General features: G+C 50.8%; 2 protein-coding genes and 1 long non-coding RNA gene across 5 annotated transcripts in view; 2 read left to right on the forward strand and 1 right to left on the reverse strand.

The window, feature by feature from the left end:
- LOC139233947 (zona pellucida-binding protein 2-like) overlaps positions 1 to 3,237 on the forward strand; it is a 59,974-nt gene extending 56,737 nt beyond the window's left edge. For all 3 annotated transcript variants that reach the window (XM_070864637.1, XM_070864638.1, XM_070864636.1), the window contains one exon: positions 2,254 to 3,237. In XM_070864637.1, the coding sequence (XP_070720738.1) occupies positions 2,254 to 2,351 (98 nt within the window). In that variant the 3' untranslated portion in view covers positions 2,352 to 3,237. The remainder of the gene's footprint in view (positions 1 to 2,253) is intronic.
- Positions 3,238 to 4,032: 795 nt separating this feature from the next.
- On the reverse strand, positions 4,033 to 10,313 carry LOC139233647 (von Willebrand factor C domain-containing protein 2-like). The gene is made up of 3 exons (XM_070864057.1): positions 8,471 to 10,313; positions 5,067 to 5,196; positions 4,033 to 4,445 (listed from the first exon to the last, which is right to left on the reverse strand). Exons 1-3 carry the CDS (start codon positions 8,921 to 8,923, stop codon positions 4,201 to 4,203), a joined length of 828 nt encoding a protein of 275 aa, XP_070720158.1. The 5' UTR covers positions 8,924 to 10,313; the 3' UTR covers positions 4,033 to 4,200.
- A 10,967-nt stretch (positions 10,314 to 21,280) lies between these two features.
- On the forward strand, positions 21,281 to 22,485 carry LOC139233648 (uncharacterized). The gene is made up of 2 exons (XR_011588192.1): positions 21,281 to 21,371; positions 22,083 to 22,485. It is a non-coding gene; the product is annotated as an uncharacterized lncRNA (long non-coding RNA).
- The last annotated feature ends 668 nt before the right edge of the window (positions 22,486 to 23,153 follow it).

Genomic DNA, 23,153 nt, shown 5'->3' on the forward strand with positions numbered 1-23,153 from the left:
CCCTGCACATGTGTGCAGGTGATCATTAGGACTCCCAACAGTCGCGCCCTCTGGTGGCAAGTATTACATAGTTACATACATAACAGAACCAGAGGAAAATAGCAACAGAAAGGGGAACATATAAAAATGACGGTTAGGAAAAGACCCACTGTCCATTTAGCCTGTCCAACAGGCATCGTACCACAACATCACCCACTTGGGGGGGTTACTGAAAGTTAAGTACAATATAGGAAATTTAAGCCTCACCCGCTTAAATCTAATCTCCAGGTGTAATGTTTAAGTGTGAAAAAATAGTATTTTGTGACCTTCCAGTAAACACAGGAAATACGTGCTATATATAAACATTGAATAAATTACAGATAGATAGATGTACCTGCACCTCTAGATCTCGGTTTCTCCGCACAGTTAAGGATCTTACCAATTAGGCTATACGTCCTTTCCCTGTTCTTTTTCTCAATATGACTTCACATTTCTCTGAATTGAACTGCATTTGCCACCTATCTGCCCACTCCACTAACAGGCATTTGCACTTTTACTGCAGCTACAAAGAAATATTTACACACAAAGATGTGAAGTGTAAAACCGTCAAATAACACTCGACATTTCCTTGGGGCTTCTCCCACTCTAGTGCTGTGATTGGTGGACGTTCAGTGGGGGCCTCGCCTCTGTGTGGAAACAGGATTCCTGCCGAATCTCCGGCAAAGTACAGTGGACGGAGTGGGAGCAGCCCCAGAGAGATTTCTGGCATAAAACACGTTCAGGGATCAGTTATCAATACAATTTCTGGTCAATCCATTTATAGGTTATGTAAATATTTTACCGAGTAATATTTGTCATTGTAATGTTTCACTGCAAGCAGTCCGAGGATCCTGTCTCAAAGTACAGGTGCTGCATACAAGGCTACTGAACCCATTGTCAGCTTGCTGGCAGCAAATTACTTTGTTTCACTCTCTGTTCCATTCCTGTTGAGTCATTTGTCCCCTGTTCCTGCCTCCTCCTGGGCATATGTCAGTGTTTGTCATCACCCGCTTTAGGACATCTGTCCCTGTGTTCTTGCTTTCAAGATGTTTCTCTTTGTCTCGACCCCTTCAGAACATTTGTCTCTGTTCCCTTACTGGTCTGTCCATTCCTCCCCCTGCCCTTCAGAACATGTGTCCCTCTGTCTACAGTCCCCAGTCCTTGCTCTGCAGCAACTGCTCCATCATGCCCTGTGACAGGTGTCCCCTGACCATACCAGCTTCTTCTCAGTATCAAAAATAGATTTTATTCCTTCTAAAGATTCACTTCCTACAATTAAAGCTAAAGCAACAAAGATTTTTAGTGAGTGAAATGTTATTTTGGATGAGTTTAACAAAATGGCTCCCACACGGTGCCCGAATGGAGAGGTCAAAGGCACCCCAGCTATTGGACTGCGGGCCTTGTTGGAATGACAAGCGCTGTGAAAGGAGCCCGACGGAGATAGTGACCACTGCAGCAGCCCACAGGTAAGTGATGTCCTCGGTGGAGGTTAGCGGCTACGGCCCATGGGGGCGGGGGAGAGATATCAGGGACTGGGGGCGGGGGAGAGATATCGTGGATCGTGGGACTGGAAGCGGCTGCAATTGGGAGGGTCCATTAATGTGGGGTCGGGAGTCCTGCTCCTCTGGGCTCCACATTCAGAGGTAGGTAACTTAGCTTTTTTGTTGCAGGCATTCTGGAGGGTTGGTTTCCCCGTGTGCGATGCTTCAGGGTGAACCAGTGTTGGAGGGACCTCAAGCAGGAGTTAGGCCCCTTATTCACATATGCAAATAGCATAATGCCCATTTCAGGCGCGGGGAAAGGACGCCTCTTTTTTGTCCTTACCCAATAGGGCGGGCGGCATACTTGTGCTTCCTGCCCACCATTTTGGGGCACGTAGGAGACCGCGTAGTGCCTGAAATATGGGTGCTATGCAGCACGATTTCAAGACCGATATCAGCTCAGTTCACTGTGACTGCAGTGGGCTGTGGGAGGATTTACAACATTGTGTTTGTCAATCACTGCATGGACAACAGGAGGGAGAACTCCAGCATCCCTGTTTGTGCCTGGTGGGGTCTATAAGCTCGTGAGTTACTGGTGATCTGTGCAGACACTTTATTGATAACTTGTTCACGTGTAAGCTTTGCCATCGGGTCTGTGATGTTGGGGCCGATGATTGAGCCATTGTGCTTACGTTAGATGCTGTCTGAGCTGCCTCGTGTATCCTAACTGTCTGTCTCCATGTTTACTCCGCAGTGGTTTGTGATCACGGAATGTATAGTCCCACCAATGATGTGTTCTGTAAACCCTGCACCAGCGTCAAGATTAATTACTACGGAGCAACTGCCTGCTAACCCGAGCCAGATGGTTCCAGTTTTATACTTATCTCAGCGATTAACGCTGCTCTCTGAACATAAACTATTTCACCTGCTAAAGCACAAGTCAGCCGCTGATATTAGTAAGATTACATTATTGTCTTACAAAGATCTATCTGTAAACATAAACCACATTTGTGGAATCTATATTGGGAGCAATTGCTGAAAGATTGAGCCTTGCGAAGATTTGTGCCTGCTTCTGCTCTCCTAATTAGATTGACGTTATCTATCTGCAGTTGGTAATCGGTAAATATTGTACAAATCCAAGTTTACTGATGTCGTTATTTCCCCTGCCTCTAATGTTCTGCACTAATGTGGTATTAGTGTGGGGCTCTGTCTCCCAATGTTCCATGGAATCAAACACACGATAGATTATTGAACTATCAGGACGTGTTAAAGCTGCCTTAAAAATGGAACAGACTTTTAACTATACTGAAAATAATCTACACTAAAACCAAACCTTAGCCCTTTGTTTGCATTTATCAATCAGTTGTTTAACTTTGGAACTAAAGACCAGCGAGATATATCGGTGATTGTTTTATCACAGCACAGTTGATCGTCAATCTTGTTAAAACAGTGCGCACAGTGCTGTGACTGGTCGCAGTGACTGTGCGTGTGGCACTTTACCAGGCTCACTGAGCAGACAAGGCCATGAATATGGACCGGGCCGCACCATCCTATCAAAGAACAAACAGAGAAAAACTCATTTGAACTAACTTGTGGTGCAGGCTGAACGTTCGTCGTTGTTTTATCATGATTTGCAGTTTTTAAGTCATTGTAAACACAGGCACGGAGTTTGCAACAAAATGTACCACCAAGCAACTTTTATTTATATTTTTACAATAAATGTCAGACAATGTGCAAACAGGCGTGGAGATTCAGTGTGGAGCAGCCTCCACATTTAGCGCACAAAGATGCCGCGTTTCACTGGGTGTAATGGGCATAGCCATGATATGTGCTCAGCTTCCTGCAGCCCTGCAACAGGATTTTTAGTAAGAAGCACTTTACTAATAGTGACACTTTGAAAACTAAGGGGCAATTTTAACTCCCTCTGCCTGGCAGCAATAAGACGGTAATAACGTTACTATTCAGATGGTTGACTTGCTGCCCAGTTCCTGCTGTGGCCCCATTTTAACTTGGGCCTGACGGTCATGAAGAGGCCTTAGAAACACGTCCCAGATTATTGTTGTGGGCCAGGAGGAGCGCCCCCTCCCCAGACACACTACCGAGTGGGGCTCTGGGCCACGGCTGGCCAGCTGCAACCAGATGCCTGTTCGGGGCATGCAGTTTGCCAGTGACCTGTAAATGGACCGGGCCAGATCGGGCAGCTGAATCCCATGGTTAAAATCCCTCAGTGTCCCGCACAGTCTAGGGAACATTTGCTGACATCTGCTATTCCTGCAGATTTTAACATTGATGGCCAGTGCTGGTGTCTTTAGGTATTTATCTCTGCTGAACATGACACCAGGTGGTCTCCGGCAGGCGGCCGTGAGCCTATGGGTCCTGTGCCCATTCCCAGTGGTCTACAGGCCCTTGAGGAAGTGCATCTGGGAGGGCGCTGAGTACCTCGAGTCTCATTGCCGAGAGCATGCAGAAAGCAAGCGCAGGGAGCGGAAGGAGCGTGCGGCAAACCAGTCCCACCCACCCTTACCCTCAACGACTATCTGTCCCACCTGTGATTGGGACTGTGGTTCCCGTATTGGACTGTTCAGCCACCTAAGGACTCATGTTAAGAGTGGAAGCAAGTCTATGAGGGACTGCCTATGATGATGATGATGATGACGGGCCCTGTGCCATTCCCAGTGGTCCCTAGCATGCGTCCGTGAGCCTACTGCCCCTGTGCCCATTCCCAGTGTGGCTGTGAGCTTGCGGGTGGGCCCTGTGCCCATTCCCAGTGGCGCTCTTCCTTTGCAGGATAAGGATGAGACGATCTCCTCCCGCGGGGGGTGCAGATCGCTTGTGGCTGAGGTTCCCAGGAGCCGTCCTTATACGGGCAGAAGCAAACAGACATTCCATCCATTTCCACTTTCACACCAGCTGGGATAATGGTGTTTCCTGCAAAGCAGTTGGGTCCTGTAAGAATAAAACAGAGTGTAACACGTATATCTCTAGGACTGAACAACCGGCACAGAGTAGTCAAGTGTGTGAGTGAATCTATGGCTCATAAACGATGTAGCTCGGAAGCAGTTTAAACAGGAGGGAAGCTCGGTGGGGGGGGGGGGGAGGGGGGAGGGGAGTGTCAGTCTCTCTATCCCGGGGCTCCTCATCTCCCCGCTAGCAGCTTTTACATTGGTCCCACAAGGCTGCCACCTGACGATAAACTGGCTGGCTGTTGTTGGCCACCAGCCTCACATATTGCCAGGTTTTCCTTTGTTGCTATCAGTCACGTGAGGCCTGTGTGCCAGGAGCCAGTGACACTCATGGCCATGGTGCAAAGTACAAGCAGTTTTTGTGGGGGAAATATTGTACAGTGCAAAGGAAAGCTGCCATCTTGTGTCACTGTCTCCAGCATCGCTTCCAGAGACGTGCCACAGCCCATCTGAAGAAGCCAATCCAGGGGTGATGGGTGAACGGGACTCGGTGCGAATTAGGACACGGGCAGCAACGTTTTGGAGGGTGAGTGATGAGAGGCTGGCCTTGGAATATTCGGGTTCTTTCTACCCCAATGCGCCTGGTATTGTAAATGGGACTTACCCTGTTTGCACACGGGGCAGCACTGGTTGGGCTCATACGCTGGGTTAACGCAGTGGACAGGAGCACATTCCGCAGTCAGACAGTACACTTCTCGGTTAGCTTCACATCGGCACCGCTCACAGGCAGATGGCTACACAAACAATGTTATAGATTGGAAATCAGTGATCAATTCAACCCCAGGATGGAAAGGAATGTCCCAACAGCATCATATTTAAGCAACTGACTGTAAGATTGGTGGGACGCAGGAGGCCGGACAACGAATTGCGTGCCAGGTGGAGCAGTGCGGACATGGATTTGAACTTGTTTACCAGCTCAGCACCGGCCGGGAGCCCATGGGGAAAGAGACATTCTGGTTTAACAGGTCGGGCCGCGATAAACTTATTGATAACAAACACTGATTGTTATTAAGTTGCCTGGCAGCCTTAAAGTCCAACGCCGACCGCACTCAGAACAAAGGTTCCTGCCAAACTGCAGATGGGGAGCAGCAGTGGGAACATTGCCCAGTTATAGGATGTCATTCACACAGCTTCTGTACACAGCCAGCAGATGGTGCTGTTGCTGCTTCATGACAAGTCGGTGGATTTACAGATCTGTCACTTTAAACATTGCATCTCATCACACAAGCATATTTCAGTGTCACACTTAAATATATATATATAGAAAACCATGAACCTTTATAAAATACTAGTTCGGCCTCAACTGGAGTATTGTGTCCAATTCTGGGCACCGCACTTTAGGAAGGATGTGAAGGCCTTGGAGAGGGTGCAGAAAAGATTGACCAGAATGGTTCCAGGGATGAGGGACTTCACTTACGTGGATAGACTGGAGAAGCTGGGGTTGTTCTAGGAGCAGAGAAGATTGAGAGGAGATTTGATCGAGGTGTTCAAAATTATGAGGGGTCTGGACAGAGTAGATAGAGAAACTGTTCCCATTGGTGGAAGGGTCGAGAACCAGAGGACACAGATTTACGGTGATTGGCAAAAGTGAGGAAAAACTTTTACGCAGCAAGTGGTTAGGATCTGGAATGCGCTGCCTGAGAGGATGGTGGAGGCAGACTTAATTGTGGCTTTCAAAAGAGAATTGGATAAGTTCCTGAAGGGAAAAAATTGCAGGGTCAAGGGGAAAGGGTGGGGAGTGGGACTGGCTGAGGTGCTCTTGCAGAGAGCCGGCACGGGCTCGACGGGCCGAATGGCCTCCTTCTGTGCTGGAAACATTTTATGATTCTATTCCCTCGGCACAATAGGAGCAGGAGTTGGCCATTCGGCCCCTCGAGCCTGCTCCACCATTCAGTAAGATCATGGTTGATCTTCTACCTCAACTCCACTTTCCTGCACTGTCCCCATATCCCTTGATACCCTTAATATTCAAAAATCGATCTCTGTCTTGAATATACTCAACGACTGAGCCTCCACAGCCCTCTGGGGTAGAGAATACCAAAGATTCACCCCCCCCGAGTGGAGAAATTCCTCCTCATTTCAGTCCTTAATGGTCGACCCCTTATTCTGAGACTGTGACCCCTGGTTCTAGACTCCCCAGCCCGAGGAAACATCCTGCCTGCATCGACCCTGTCGAGCCCTGTAAGGATTTTGTATGATTCAATGAGATCACCTCTCATTCTTCTAAACTCTAGGGAATATAGGCCTAGTCTACTCAATCTCTCCTCATAGGACAATCCCTCCATCCCAGGAATCAGTCTGGTGAACCTTCGTTGCACTCCCTCTATGGCAAGTATATCCTTCCTTAGGTAAGGAGACCAAAACTGTGCACAATACTCCAGGTGTGGCCTCACCAGGGCCCGATATAATCGCCGTAAGGCAGCTTTACTCTTATACTCAAATCCTCCTGTAATAAAGACCAATTTACCATTTGCTCCCTTAATCGCTTGCTGTACCTGCATGTTAACTTTCAGTGATTGGTGTACAAGGACTCCCAGGTCCCTCTGAACACCAACATTTCCCAATCTCTCACCGTTTAAAAAATACTCTGCTTTTCTATTTTTCCCACCAAAGTGGATAACTTCACATTTCTCCACATTATATTCAACTTGCCCTGTTCCTGCCCACTCACTTAGCCTGTCTATATCTCTATATTCCAGGGAATACAAGCATAGTTTATGTAATCTCTCCTCATAATCTAACCCTTGGAGCCCTGGTAACATCCTGCGCCACTCTCCTTCCAAAGCCAATACCGGTATATCCTTCCTGAGTCACAGTGCCCAGGAAAACATACATTCTGCTTATTGTATTTGTAGACAATAGATAAATGATAGATATGGTCTAACCAGGGCTTACTATAGATCTCAGGAGGTACTGAGGACAGTTGAATTCAGGATATACCTATTTAACTGGCAAGGGCTTGGGACTGAAAGGACTGTTGTGTTACACACAGCTCCTAATAAGCAGCAGAGTAATACACCATGCATCCCCTCCCATCACAGCCTCCAGCTGCACTCAGAACTCCTGAACATTGTTAACTGCAACCCCTGGCAACTTAGTCCAAACGTTTATCGCTCTGAGTGAAGATGGTCTTCTTGATACCTGTTTTACATTTACCTTTGACCACTTTAAGCTTCTATTTTCTCGGCTTATTTTTCTCGCTTAACTTGAATGAATGTTCTCGATTCATGTTATCGGCTCCATTTAATATCTTGTATCCCAGGAGGGCTCCTTTAGCTGATTTATTTCTAAACTGCAAAACTTAATTTTATCCAATCTTTCCTTATAGACCTTCCACTTATAATTAGTCTTATTCATACCCTTTGGGGACGATTCCCGTCTGGTACCGTACAGACAGTGTGTCTCAGGGTCAGCTCCTGTACGTGTACAGTACACAGTGGGTAAAAGGGAATGTCTGCACAACTTTGTGCCAAAAATCATATTTTCTTCACACTTTTATCAATTGGGTTTAAGATGTGTTCACCTGTTGCTGATAAAATGGCTGCTGTTACAGCACTAACGGTCAGAGTAAAGGTACACGCTCACTCACACCACACCAACACGAGAAAGCTCACTGCGTACAGTCCTGGTGACTAATCGCTCTGGAGCTCCGCCTGGCTTTCTCTCAGCTCCTTGTGAATTAATATCCGCATAACCCTTATTCTCCTATAATGACGGGCTCTTTATTTAAAGATATAAATTGGCCCAGAATAAATTACTTTTTGGGGTATTTTGTGCCGTTTCCCCTATCCTCGGAATTGTCTTCAAATTCTGGCTCACTGTTCAATCTCAGTACCCTGTTTACCCGAACCATATCTCACTTTCATTGTTCTAAAAACAGTTTGATCCACAACCTTCTGACTCAGTGAAAGTTGCCAGCTGAGCCAAGTGAGAGCAACTGACAGGAGCAATTTACAAATCAGAATCGAAACCGCGGAAAATGGTTAAAAGGAGAAAGTGTGAAATTACCCAGAACTCCTGGAAGAGCCTATAGGTCTTGCCTCCATATTGACAGGAATTGCGGAACTGCACACACTGTGGGCAGCAGGCGTGGTAGCTCACACGGATACAGCGCGGGGGGATTCGTGGGCACCGGGGCTTTCGGCACACAGGACCCGCTTCAGTGCAGACACAGGGGCACGCTTCCGCCGTGGGGTAAAACTTCTCACCCACATCGAACACAAATCCATTGTTATTGATGCAGCCTTTCCCTCGGTAGTCCGGCAGTATATAGTCAGAGTCACCTTTCGAAAGGATGTCATTGACTCTGGCCGCTTTGGGCATTGCCGTGTGTGTCAGTATCAGGCACACCGACAGGACCCAGGACAGCTTTCTCAATACTGCCATCGGCACCCAACAGCGTGAAGCTTTATTGCAGCAGACAGACCGAGAAGGAGAATGCTTTGAGCCTAGCCACACCATAAATAAACACTCGGCCTGAATGACGTTTTCTACCAATCGCAGGTAACTGGCATCGATAACTAGGTCACAAATGGCCACCTGATTGAGAAACTGCCCCCTGCTACCTTACATGGGCAGAGACAGGTTGCAACCATCAGTACAGGCACCAGAAATAGACTCGGGCAGATGTCCTCTCTCCTCCCTGGCACCAGCTGTTGTCTCTGAGCCAAGCATTGCCAGGAAGCTCTATGGGAGCAAGGTCTGGGCTGATACGGAGCCGTAATACAGTTGGCCATAGACTGACCACCAATATCGTGTGCCAGTCTCCAAAACACAAGACCATCCATTCCTACAGTGGTTCTTACACACAGAAAATCGGCAGCATGTTACAAAGCAGAGATACAGAAAACTGGGCATCAAGCGGTAGGTAGAAGGGAAAACAGAAAGCTCAGGGTACAAGGAGGAGGGTACATAGGAACAGGAGTGGGTCATTCAGCCTTGCGATCACTGCTGATCTGTATCTTAACTCCATCTACCCTCCTTGGTTCTGTAACCCATGCCCAACAAAGGGGGAGTGGGACTAACTGGATTGCTCTTGGAACGATGGGCTGAATGGACTCCTGTGCTGTATCGTTCTATGATTCGATGAAACGTTTATCAATCTCAGTTCAGAATTGTTCCAATTGACCCCCAGCAGCTTTTTGGGGATGAAGTTCCAGATTTCCACTAGCCTTTGTGTGAAGAAGTGCTTCCTGACATCACCCCTGAATGGGGGTTACACTGCGACAGTCGGCAATGAGTTATATTGTTGGTGTTTGGTGCCGGTGGAAGGGGAGGTGGAACTGCTTGTAGATTCTGTGGGGACTGAGCTGAGAGTGCAGAGTGCCGATGATCGGATGGATCTGTCAGTCCCTGGTTACTCACAGCTCGGTTCCTGCAGCCACTCAGTCCGTCACACAGCCACTGGCCGGATTATTGTTCAACGGGAAGTTAGAACTGGGGGCAGGATCAGAGTCAGGGACAGGTAAAGGGGCAGGGAACATAGGAAATAGGAGCAGGAGTCGGCCATACGGCCCCTCGAGCCTGCTCCGCCATTTAATACGATCATGGCTGATCCGATCATGGACTCAGCTCCACTTCCCCGCTCACTCCCCACAACCCCTTAACGGTTAAGAAACTGTCTATCTCTGTCTTAAATTTATTCAATGTCCCATCTTTAACAGCTCTCTGAAACAGCGAATTCCACAGATTTACAACCCTCTGAGAGAAGAAATTCCTCCTCATCTCAGTTTTAAATGGGCGGCCCCTTATCCTAAGATCATGCCCTCTAGTTCTAGATCCCCCACCAGTGGAAACATCCTCTCTGCATCCACCTTGTCAAGCCCCCTCATAATCTTATACGTTTCGATAAGATCACCTCTCATTCTTCTGAATTCCAATGAGTAGAGGCCCAACCTCCTCAACCTTTCCTCAGTGGCAGGTAAAGGGGCAGGGGCAGAGGCAGAATCAGGTCTGTACTGACAGCTGTAGTTCAACAGCACCTTTGAAGAAAAGGAGATATGTAGTGTTACGTGGGCAAACACAATAGTCATATTGTACACATCAAGATCCCATAAACAGCAATGCATAGAATTTAAACCGCAGAAACAGGTCCTTCGGCTCAATAAGTATGTGCCGGGGTTTATGCTCCACACAAGCCTCCCACCCAACTTCATCTCACCCCCATCAGCATATCCTTATATTCCTTTCTCGCTCATGTTTATCAAACTTTGCATGCTACGAGATAACTGAACAGAAATCTATACTGTGATGTTGATTCAGGGATAAATAGTACCATGGGAGCTATTACATCCAGCTGAGGGCAGACAGGGCCTCGGTTTAATATCTCATCCGAAATATGGCACCTCCAACACTGCTGCACTCCCTCAATACTGCCCCTCTGACAGTGCGGCCCTCCCTCGGTACTGCCCCTCCGACAGTGCGGCCCGCCCTCAGTGCTGCCCCTCCGACAGTGCAGCACTCCTTCAGTATTGCCCCTCCGACAGTGCAGCACTCCCTCAGTACTGCCCCTCCGACAGTGCAGCACTCCCTCAGTACAGACCCTCCGACAGTGCAGCACTCCCTCGGTGCTGCCCCTCCGACAGTGCAGCACTCCCTCAGTACTGCCCCTCCGACAGTGCAGCACTCCCTCGGTACTGCCCCTCCGACAGTGCAGCACTCCCTCGGTACTGCCCCTCCGACAGTGCGGCACTCCTTCAGTACTGCCCCTCCGACAGTGCGGCACTCCCTCAGTACTGACCCTCCGACAGTGCGGCGCTCCCTCAGTACTGCCCCTCCGACAGTGCGGCACTCTCTCAGTACTGACCCTCTGACAGTGCGGCACTCCCTCAGTACTGACCCTCCGACAGTGCGGCGCTCCCTCAGTACTGCCCCTCCAATATTGCAGCACTCCCTCAGTACTTTCGCTCCAATATTGCAGCACTCCCTCAGTATTGCACCGAAATGTCTGCCTGGATTATGTGCTGGCGAGGGGCTTGAACCCACGACCTCTGAAATGAGAATGCTACCAACTGAGTCAAATTGATGAGGTGCAGGAACAATTTATACACAAGAAAATGGTCGCAGAGCAGAAACCAGAGAATGGGAGCTGCCCAGAATCCTGGCCACCAATAAATAACTCGGCTGTAAACATCGCGAGTGAATGGCCGACGATATCTAGATCACCAGATGCACCCTGCAAACTCCATGGGTAGTAACAGGCTGCAGTCATCAGTAACAAATCCACAAATAGTCTCAGGCAGATGCCACTTCCCCTGACTGGCAGCCACTGTCAGCATGCAGTCTGTCTCTGAGCTGCAGATTAGCACAGGCCCCCTGTGGGTGGCAGCTGGAGGCCAGGGCGAGCATTGTTCCTGCTCACTGCCTCGGTCACGAGTGACAGACTGACCATACGTATTGTGCCTGTCAGTCAACCAGTGTCCAAGTAACGATTCACAGAAAGACCGGGATCGAGATTTATAAAGTAACTGACTCTCACTGGGGTACGGGTCCCACACACACTGACTCTCACTGGGGTACATAAGAACATTAAAAATAGGAGCAGGAGTCGGCCATATGGCCCCTCAAGCCTGCTCCGCCATTCAATAAGATCATGGCTGATCCGACCTTGGGCTCAGCTCCACTTCCCTGCCGGCTCCCCATAACCTTTTACTCCTTTATCGCTCAAAAATATGTCTATCTCCACCTTAAATATATTCAATGACCCAACCTCCACAGCTTCTGGGGCAAAGAATTCCACAGATTTACAACCCTCTGAAATAAATTCCTCCTCATCTCAGTTTTATATGGGCAGTCCTTTATTCTGAGACTATGTCCCCTAGTTTTAGTTTCCCCTATGAGTGGAATTATCCTCTCTGCATCCACCTTGTCGAGTCCCCTCATTATCTTATATGTTTCGATAAGATCACCTCTCATTCTTCTGAACTCCAATATGTATATGCCCAACCTACTCAACCTATCCTCATAATCAACCCCCTCATCTCCAGAATCAACCTAGTGAACCTTCTCTGAACAGCTTCCAATGCAAGTATATGCTTCCTTAAATACAGAGACCAAAACTGTACGCAGCACTCCAGGTGTGGCCTCACCAATACCCTGTACAGTTGTAGCAGGACTTCTCTGCTTTTATACTCCATCCCCCTTGCAATAAAGGCCAACATTCCATTTGCCTTCCTGATCACTTGCTGTACCTGCATACTAACTTTTTGTGTTTCATGCACAAGGATCCCCAGGTCCCTCTGTACTGCAGCACTTTGCAATTTTTCTCCATTTAAATTATAATATGCTTTCAATTTTTTCTGCTAAAGTTTAACCTCACATTTTCGCACATTATACTCCATCTGCCAAATTTTTGCCCACTCACTTAACCTGTCTATTCCTTTGCAGACTTTTTGTGTCCTCCTCACAATTTGCTTTTCCACCCATCTTTGCATCATCAGCAAATCTGGCTACATTACACTCGATCCCTTCATCCAAGTCATTAATATAGATTGTAAATAGTTGAGGCCCCAGCACTGATCCCTGCGGCACCCCACTAGTTACTGTTTGCCAACCGGAAAATGACCCATTTATCCCGACTCTCTGTTTTCTGTTAGTTAGCCAATCCTCGATCCATGCTAATATATTACTCCCAACCCCGTGAACTTTTATCTTGTGCAGTAACCTTTTGTGTGGCACCTTATCGAATGCCTTCTGGAAACCCAAATACACCACAACCCATGGTTCCCCCTTATCCACCCTGCTCATTACATCCTCAAAGAACTCCAGCAAATTTGTCAAACATGATTTCCCTTTCATAAAACCATGTTGACTCTGCTTAATTGAATCATGCTTTTGCAAATGTCCTGCTACTGCTTCCTTAATAATGGACGCCAACATTTTCCCAACGACAGATGTTAGGCTACCTGGTCGAGAGTTTCCTGCCTTTTGTCTGCCTCCTTGTTTTTACATTTGTGGCTTTCCAATCCGCTGGGACCGCCCCAGAATCCAGGGAATTTTAGTAGTTTACAACCAATGTATCCACTATCTCTGCAGCCACTAAGACCCTAGTACAGACTCGGAAACACTAACAAGGTCCTAAAAAATAGAGCAGCTCTGCTCTCCAACACAACCCATCCAGAATGACACTTTTTCTTCAAAAGGGCTTCGATGTGAGCAGTAATGGTTAATGTCACAATTACACCGACGTGCCCTGGAGAATAGTCTCCCAAACACTGAGACACAGCACATCCCACACACTGCTATTGACATCCCACGCTCACAAGGCAGAGCCCCGGGGGAACGGCCCAGTACCACAGGGCAGGCCCCGGGGGAAGGGCCCGGTCCCACAGGGCAGGCCCCGGGGGAAGGGCCCGGTCCCACAGGGCAGGCCCCGGGGGAAGGGCCCGGTCCCACAGGGCAGGCCCCGGGGGAAGGGCCCGGTCCCACAGGGCAGGCCCCGGGGGAAGGGCCCGGTCCCACAGGGCAGGCCCCGGGGGAAGGGCCCGGTCCCACAGGGCAGGCCCCGGGGGAAGGGCCCGGTCCCACAGGGCAGGCCCCGGGGGAAGGGCCCGGTACCACAGGGCAGGCCCCGGGGGAACGGTCCGGTCCCACAGGGCAGGCCCCGGGGGAAGGGCCCGGTCCCACAGGGCAGGCCCCGGGGGAACGGCCCAGTACCACAGGGCAGGCCCCGGGGGAAGGGCCCGGTCCCACAGGGCAGGCCCCGGGGGAACAGCCCAGTCCCACAGGGCAGGCCCCGGGGGAAGGGCCCGGTACCACAGGGCAGGGCCCCGGGGGAAGGGCCCGGTACCACAGGGCAGGGCCCCGGGGGAAGGTGATATGTCCTTACTATACAGTATAAATGCACACGAGGCCCATACTTGAAAGAAGGTCACTCTGTGACCAGTTACCTTTATTACCAAGACCTCAAGTGATGAAGGTGGGTGGAGCTTCCCCTTTTATACCTGAAAGTCCCGGTTAGGAATGTCTCCCACAAGTTCACTCCCTTGTGGTCAATGTTCTCAAAGTGTACAATTTAGGTCAGCTTATACATGGGTTACAATGATAGTTGAATACATGACATCACCTCCTTTCTCCTCTCTCCTCTCCCCCCCCCCCTCCTCTCTCTTCCCCCCCCCTCCTCTCTCTCCTCTCCCCCCCCTCCCTCCTCTTACCCCCCCCTCCCTCCCCTCTTTCTCCCCCCCCTCTCTTTCTCTTCCCCCCCTTTCTCTTCCCCCTCTTTCTCTTCTCCCCCCCCCTCTTTCCTCCCCCCCCCCTCTTTCCTCCCCCCCCTCTCTTTCCTCCCCCCCACCTCTCTTTCCCCCCCCCCTCCCCCCAAGTCTTATTGGGATCACAGGTTAAGTCTCTCTGGTGGTTTACGCTCCCTTGTAGAGCGCCTGAGTTGGGGCTCCGGTTGTTGGGCGCTGGCCTGAGTGTCTGCTGTTTGCGGTGCCTCAGGCCTGTCTGGACTGCTCACAGTGACTGGGCTCTCCTCCACTTGGTTCCGGTGTTCGGTCACCTGTAGAGGAGTCGTGTTCTTCCTCTGCTTCTTCTATGGGGTTGCTGAACCTCCTTTTAGTTTGATTCACGTGTTTGCGGCAGATTTGTCCATCGGTAATTTTAACTACCAAAACCCTATTCCCCTCTTTGGCAATCACAGTGCCTGCAAGCCATTTGGGCCCTGCAGCGTAATTAAGGACAAAAACAAGGTCATTGACATCAATACATCGCGCTCTCGCATTCCTGGTAGTCACATTGTGACTGACGCCTGCTCTCAACAATTTCTTTCATAATAGGGTGTATAAGGGGTAACCTGGTTTTGAGCATTCTTTTCATCAGCAGCTCTGCGGGTGGAACCCCTGTGAGCGAGTGTGGTCGGGATCTATTGGCCAACAGGAGGCGTGATAAGCGGCTTTGTAGGGAACCCCCTTGGATTCAGAGCATCCCCTGTTAGATTATCTGCACTGCTCGTTCCGCCTGGCCGTTTGAGGCCGGCTTCAACGGTGCCGTTCTGACATGGTTGATTCCATTGCCTGCCATGAAGTCCTGGAATTCAGTGCTTGTGAAGCACGGGCCATTGTCGCTGACCAAGACATCCCGTAGACCATGGGGGTCGAACATTGCCCGTAGACTTTCTACCGTGGCAGAGGATGTGCTTGAATTTAAAATGGCACACTCAATCCATTTGGAGTAGGCGTCTACTACAACCAAAAACATTTTTTCCATGAAAGGACCTGCGTAGTCCACATGGATGCGTGACCATGGCTTGGCGGGCCAGGGGCTAAGGGGGGCTTCCCTGGGTGCGTTGCCCAGCTGGACACATGTGTAGCACCTGCGAACACAAAGTTCCAGGTCTGCATCTATCCCTGACCACCAAACGTGTGACCTGGCAATTGCCATCATGATGACAATGTCTGGGTGCTCATTGTGAAGTTCTCTGATAAACACCTCTCTGCCCATCTGGGGCATGACTACTCGGTTTCCCCACAGGAGGCAATCAGCCTACATCGAGAGTTCATCCTTGCGCCTATGAAACAGTTTAAATTCCTCAGGGCATGCCCCGTACGTGGCTGCCCAGTCCCCATTCAGGACACATTTCTTAACTAAAGACAGTAGCAGGTCTTTATTTGTCCAGACTTTAATCTGACGGGCTGTCACAGGTAAGCCTTCGCTTTCGAAAGCTTCAACAGCCATGACCATCTCAGCATCATGCTCAGTTGCCCCCTCAGTGGTGGCTAGTGGGAGCCTGCTGAGTGCATCGGCGCAGTTTTCAGTGCCCGGCCTGTGCCGAATTGTGTAGTCATAGGTGGCTAACGTGAGTGCCCACCTCTGTATGCGGGCCGATGCATTTGCATTTATGGCCTTGTTGTCGGCCAAAAGGGACTTTAGGGGTTTGTGATCTGTCTCCAGCTCAAATTTCCTGCCAAACAGGTACTGGTGCATTTTTTTTCCTGCATATACACATGCTAGCGCTTCCTTTTCTACCATCCCGTAGCCCCCTTCTGCCTGTGACAGATTTCTGGAGGCATAAGCTACCGGCTGTAACTGACCATTGGCATTCACATGCTGCAACACACACCCAACCCCATAGGACGACGTATCGCACGTTAAAACAAGTTTCTTACACGGGTCATATAACGTTAACAGTTTGTTGGAGCATAACAAATTGCGTGCTCTATCAAAAGCCCTTTCCTGGCTGTCCCCCCAGACCCAATCTCGACCTTTGCGTAGGAGCACGTGTAGCGGCTCTAACAGCGTGCTCAATTTGGGAAGAAAGTTAACAAAGTAGTTCGGAGCCCCAGGAACGAACACAGCTCCGTCGTGTTACGGGGCCTGGGTGCTCTCTGGATCACTTCCGTTTTGGAAGCAGTAGGTCTGATCCCGTCTGCTGCTACCCTCCTTCCCAGGAATTCTACCTCTGGAGCCAAGAAGATGCACTTCGCCTTTTTCAGTCCCAGCCCTATCCGGTCCAGTCTGCATAGCACCTCCTCCAGGTTGTGGAGGTGTTCTTTAGTATCGCGACCCGTGATGAGGATGTCGTCTTGAAAAACCACCGTCCTTGGAATCAACTTGAGGAGGCTTTCCATATTTCGCTGAAAGATCACGGCGGCTAAACAAATCCCGAACGGACATCTGTTATACTCAAACAACCCCTTGTGTGTCGTGATGGTGGTCAGCTTCTTCAACTCACTCGCCAGCTCCTGGGACATGTAAGCTGAGGTCAGGTCCAATTTTGAAAAAAGTTTGCCACCGGATAGCGTCGCAAAGAGGTCCTCCGCTCTCGGTAGTGGGTACTGGTCTTGGAGTGACACCCAATTGATGGTGGCCTTGTAATCACCACATATCCTGACCGACCCATCCGTCTTGAGCACCGGCACGATCGGGCTCACCCAGTCACTGAATTCGACTGGCGAGATGATGCCTTCCCTCAGCAGGCGGTCCAATTCGCCTTCTATCTTTTCCCGCATCACGTATGGCACCACTCTGGCCTTGTGTACTGGCCTGGCGTCCGGGTTTATGTGAATCACTACTTTGGCCCCCATGAAAGTGCCGATGCCGGGTTGAAATAATGAGTCAAATTTTACCAGGACCTGTGAGCATGATACTCGCTCCACAGAAGAAATTGTACTGACATCGCTCCATTTCCAATTCATGACAGCAAGCCAACTCCTCCCCAGTAGTGCGGGACCGTCCCCCGGAATAATCCAGAGTGGCAACCTGTTCCCCGAATCTTTGTGGGTTACGACTACCGTGGTGCTGCCTAGCTCCGGAATTATCTCCTTTGTATATGTCCGTAGCTGTGCGTCAATCCGCAATAATTTTGGCCTCCTGGCCTTGGACACCCACAACCTTTCGAACTGTTTGATACTCATCAGGGACTGGCTGGCCCCCGTGTCTAGCTCCATTAATACTGGGATGCCATTGAGGAGCACTTTCATCATTATCGGTGGCATCCTGGTGTATGAACTGTATACGTGCTCCACATGAACTCGCTGAACTTCAGCTTCCAGCGATTTCCCCCAGTATTCATTTGGCCTCGAAGGGCTTACATCGGGCCCGTCCTCCTCGTACATCAACCTGGCGGCAGGCTTCCTGCACATACGCGCCAAGTGACCGCTGACGTTGCAGTTTCTGCAGGTATATTGCTGATACCTGCAAGCTCTGGCTGAGTGTTTGCCTCCACACCTCCAGCATGAGCTGGAGGCCCCGTTGTTGGAAACAAAAGGTCCATTACCAGTCAATCATCTCTGAAACTGTCCTTAAGCGCACCATTAACAGGTGTTGATGGCCCCATTACTGGCTGCATTGTCCATTGCGATGGCATAAATCGCCGTTCAGCTAGCCATTGTCTCTGTTGCATTCCCCCTTTGGGTTCGACTACATGCTGCGGCATGTCCGATTGTCCTTGTCTGCCTAGAGAACTGTGTGCTCCGTTAACAATGCTGACTCCCTGGTCGTTTGCCGCATTTGAGCCAAGATTTCTGTCATACATCATTCTGGTCTCTTCCTCCCCTGAGATAAATGTCTGGGCTATCAGAGCCACCGCTTCCAAGGTCAAGTCTTTGGTTTTAATCAGTTTCCTGAAAACCCTGGCATGCCCGATGCCCTCAATAAAAAAGTCTTGCAGCATCTCCGCTCTGCATGCATCTGGGAACTTACATAGGCTCGCCAGTCGCCGGAGATCTGCCACGAAGTCTGGAACGCTTTGCCCTTCTCACCACCGGTGCGTGTAAAACCGGTGTCTCGCCATGTGCATGCTGCTCGCCGGTTAAAGGTGTTCCCCGATCAACTTACTGAGCTCTTCGAACGTCTTGTCCGCCGGCTTCTCTGGCGCGAGAAGGTCCTTCATCGGGAGTACATTCTGGATCCACAAACCGTCAGGAGATGAGCCCTGCGTTTGTCGGCCGAATCCTGTCCCAACCATTCCTTAGTGACAAAACTTTGCTGTAGTCTCTCAATAACGTCATCCCAATCATCACTAACACAGTACCTCTCGTCTGTGCTGCTAGTGGCCATGCTCGTGTGGTTTAAATCCCAGTTTCTCGTCGCCAATGATATGTCCTTACTGTACAGTATAAATGCATACAAGGCCCATACGTGAGAGGTGGTCACTCTGTGACCAGTTACCTTTATTACCAAGACCTCAAGTGATGAAGGTGGGTAGAACTTCCCCTTTTATACCTGAAAGTCCAGGTTAGGAGTGTCTCCCACAAGTTCACCCCCTTGTGGTCAATGTTCTCAAGGTGTACAACTTATGTCAGCTTATACATGGGTTACAATGATAGTTGAATACATGACAGAAGGGCCCGGTCCCACAGGGCAGGCCCGGGGGAAGGGCCCGGTCCCACAGGGCAGGCCCCGGGGGAAGGGCCCGGTCCCACAGGGCAGGCCCCGGGGGAAGGGCCCGGTCCCACAGGGCAGGCCCCGGGGGAAGGGCCCGGTCCCACAGGGCAGGCCCCGGGGGAAGGGCCCGGTCCCACAGGGCAGGCCCCGGGGGAAGGGCCCGGTCCCACAGGGCAGGCCCCGGGGGAAGGGCCCGGTCCCACAGGGCAGGCCCCGGGGGAAGGGCCCGGTCCCACAGGGCAGGCCCCGGGGGAAGGGCCCGGTCCCACAGGGCAGGCCCCGGGGGAAGGGCCCGGTCCCTGTGTGACGAAGTGTTTTCATGATGTCATGCCTGATCGACCTGGCCCTAATGTTAAGCTCGTGCTCCTTTTACCAGATTCCTCATCAGAGGAAATAATTTCTCTGTATCTTGCTGATTGAGATTGTTTCATTCCACATTTATCATATCTCTTTTCCCTTCTAAGTATTTCATAGAGTTATAGACTCACAAAAATTAGACACCGAAGCAGGCCATTTGGCCCATCATGTCCGCGCCGGCCAAAAAAGAGCCACCCAGCCTAATCCCAGCTCTCTGTCCGTAGCCCTGCAGGATACGGCACTTCAGATGCACATCTAAGTACTTTTTAAATGTGGTGAGGGTTTCTGCCTCTACCACCCTTTTAGGCCGTGAGTTCCAGACCCCCACCACCCTCTGGATGAAGAAATATTTCCTCATCTCCCCTCTAGTCCTTTCACCAATTACTTTAAATCTATGCCCCCTGGTTATTGACCCCTCTGCTCAGGGAAATAGAGTGGATAGGAAGGGTCTATCGAGGCCTCTCAGAATTTTATACACCTCAATTAAATCTCCCCTCAGCTTCCTCTGTTCCAAGAAACACAACCCCAGCCTATCCAATCTTTCCTCATAGCTAAAATTCTCCAGTCCAGGCAACATCCTCGTAAATCTCTGCACCTTTTCCAGTGCAACCACACCTTTTCTGTAATGTGGTGACCAGAACTGCACGCAGTACTCCAGCTGCGGCCTAACTAGTGATGTATACAGTTCAAGCATAACCTCCCTGCTCTTGCATTCTCTGCCTCGGCTAATAAAGGCAAGTATTCCGTATGCCTTTTTAACTAAATGTGCCGATACCTTTAAGGATCTGTGGACCTGCACTCCACGGTCCCTCTGGTCCTCCACACCTCAGTATCCTCCCATTTATTGTATAGTCCCTTGTCTTGTTGCCCCTCCGCAAATGCATTACCTCACACTTTTCCAGATTGAATTCCACTTGCCCAACTGACCCGTTCATCGATATCTTCCTGCAGTCTAGAGCTTTCCACCTCACTGTCAACCTCACGGCCAATTTTTGTATCAGCTGCAAATTTCTTATCATGCCCCCTACATTTAAGTCCAAATCATAAACTTTTACTGCAAAAAGTTAGGGAGCGAGTACTGAGTCCTGCGGAACCCCACTGGAAACAGCCTTCAGTTACAAAAACTCCTCTCAGTCATTCCCCTTTGCTTCCTGCCAATTTGCCACCCTTCCTCGGATCCCATGGGCTTTTACTTTGTTGATCAGCCTGCCATGTGGGGCCTTGTCAAAAGCTCCCACATAAAACATTCATTTCCTCTCGCAACAGTTTTGTGCTCGAGTATTCTGGATTTACCCCTGTGGGACCGGGCCCTTCCCCCGCTGCCTGCCCTGTGGGACCGGGCCCTTCCCCCGCTGCCTGCCCTGTGGGACCGGGCCCTTCCCCCGCTGCCTGCCCTGTGGGACCGGGCCCTTCCCCCGCTGCCTGCCCTGTGGGACCGGGCCCTTCCCCCGCTGCCTGCCCTGTGGGACCGGGCCCTTCCCCCGCTGCCCTGTGGGACCGGGCCCTTCCCCCGGTGCCTGCCCTGAGAGCCTGGGTTTGTCAATAGCAGTGTCTCAGTGTTCAGGAGATTATTCTCCAGGGCGTGTCGGTGTAATTGCGACATTCCAGTCTCCAAATTGAAAGGTGAAATCTTCCAGCAGCTTCCGTCCCTCAGTGACCCCGGAGTTGTGCTGATGCAGGAAATGGTCCTCAGTCACTGACAACGCTGCAAGAACCGGGCGGCGGCATGCTGGTAGGGGTCCCTGGGCGTTCGGGGGAGGGGCATGCCCCAGGCCCACCCCACCGGAGCTGTGGATGTTCCTCACACGACCAATGATGTAGCTTGGGTACGCAGTCAGACAGCGACTGCTCCCTGGGGCGGGGCAGGACAGGACGGAGCAGCCGTGCGATGGGAGCGTTGCTGAGCTGAGGCCCCCAGTCCATGCTGAGCAGCCGGGGGCCGTGGCGGAGCCCGTCGGGGGGGCGGAGCCAGAGTGTGAGGGGGGAGGAGCCTATCAGGGGCCCGGGGGTGGAGCCAGAGTGTGAGGGGGAGGAGCCTATCAGGGGCCCGGGGGTGGAGCCAGAGTGTGAGGGGGAGGAGCCTATCAGGGGCCCGGGGGTGGAGCCAGAGTGAGGGGGAGGAGCGGGTCGGGCGGGTGCAGAGTGTGTAGGTTGTCAGGGGCCGAAGTTCAGTCCCGCTGTGTTTGAGGCCGTGTCACCGCCCGTTGCTGATTTTAGCGCTCGGCGTTAGGTGCGGGCTCCAACGGCCAATGATGAGAGAGCAGCACTGAATGTGGCCTTGCACTCTCACCCTCGGGCGAGAGCTCAGGAACCGACTGAATTTCCCATCGGGGGGCTACCGCTATGCTCACTCGGAAACGAGATGAAAAGGGGAAAAAGAAACGCGCAAACTTCCTCACTGTTACAATAATGAAATAAGAAAAACACTTACCTTTGTCTCCAGGTGAATCCGCCCGAGCTCCGCTGTTTACTCACGGCTGTACGACAGCGTGCCGACGTTCAAACTAAATATCGCGCTCGAGGCGCCAAGGAGGCGTTGCCCACGCACTGACATCATGGTGGGACAATGTTTTAACGCCCTTAAACAACGAGCACCGACTCTCGCGTCAGGCGCTTACAGCACCCTGAGCCACGCACACCTGCCTGACACCCAGTTAACACTGAACATCGGCGTCAGCAACTGAATTCCGCCCCGAGAGAGTGCAGCTCTCAGTCTACACTGTGTGAGCACATGTTGTGACAGAGCATTGTGTTAACATGGCTTGTTCCAGTTCCCTCTCTGAAGCTTTCACTTGGGTTTCCAGTTTCAAATAACCGAGAAAATAAAATATTAATTTTACACTGAACTTCATGTCTGTGTCACCATTAGTACCGTGGTTCCATGATTCCAGATTCTTCTCCTGTTACTCAAATATATTTCTCCATCTCAGCATTTTAAACGTGAGAGTCAGTGTGTGTGGAACTGTACCCCAGTGAGAGTCAGTGTGTGTGGAACTACCACAGTGAGAGTCTGTGTGTGGAACTGTAACCCAGTGAGAGTCTGTGTGTGGAACTGTAACCCAGTGAGAGTCCGTGTGTGTGGAACTGTACCCCAGTGAGAGTCAGTGTGTGTGGGACCTGTACCCCAGTGAGAGTCAGTGTGTGTGGGACCTGTACCCCAGTGAGAGTCAGTGTGTGTGGGACCTGTACCCCAGTGAGAGTCAGTGTGTGTGGAACTGTACCCCAGTGAGAGTCAGTGTGTGTGGAACTGTACCCCAGTGAGAGTCAGTGTGTGTGGAACTGTACCCCAGTGAGAGTCAGTGTGTGTGGAACTGTACCCCAGTGAGAGTCAGTGTGGGCATGAGGAAGTAATTTTTCACACTATAGAAACATTGAGCATAGGAGGCCGCCATTCAGCCCATCGTGCCTGTGCCGGCTCTGTGAAAGAGCCATCCCATTAGTCTCACTGCCCCGCTCTTTCCCACGGCCCGGCAACTTTCTCCGTTTCAAGTATTTATCCAATTTCCGTTTGAAA

This window comes from Pristiophorus japonicus, chromosome 21, assembly GCF_044704955.1.
Source record: "Pristiophorus japonicus isolate sPriJap1 chromosome 21, sPriJap1.hap1, whole genome shotgun sequence".
NCBI lineage: Eukaryota > Metazoa > Chordata > Chondrichthyes > Pristiophoridae > Pristiophorus > Pristiophorus japonicus.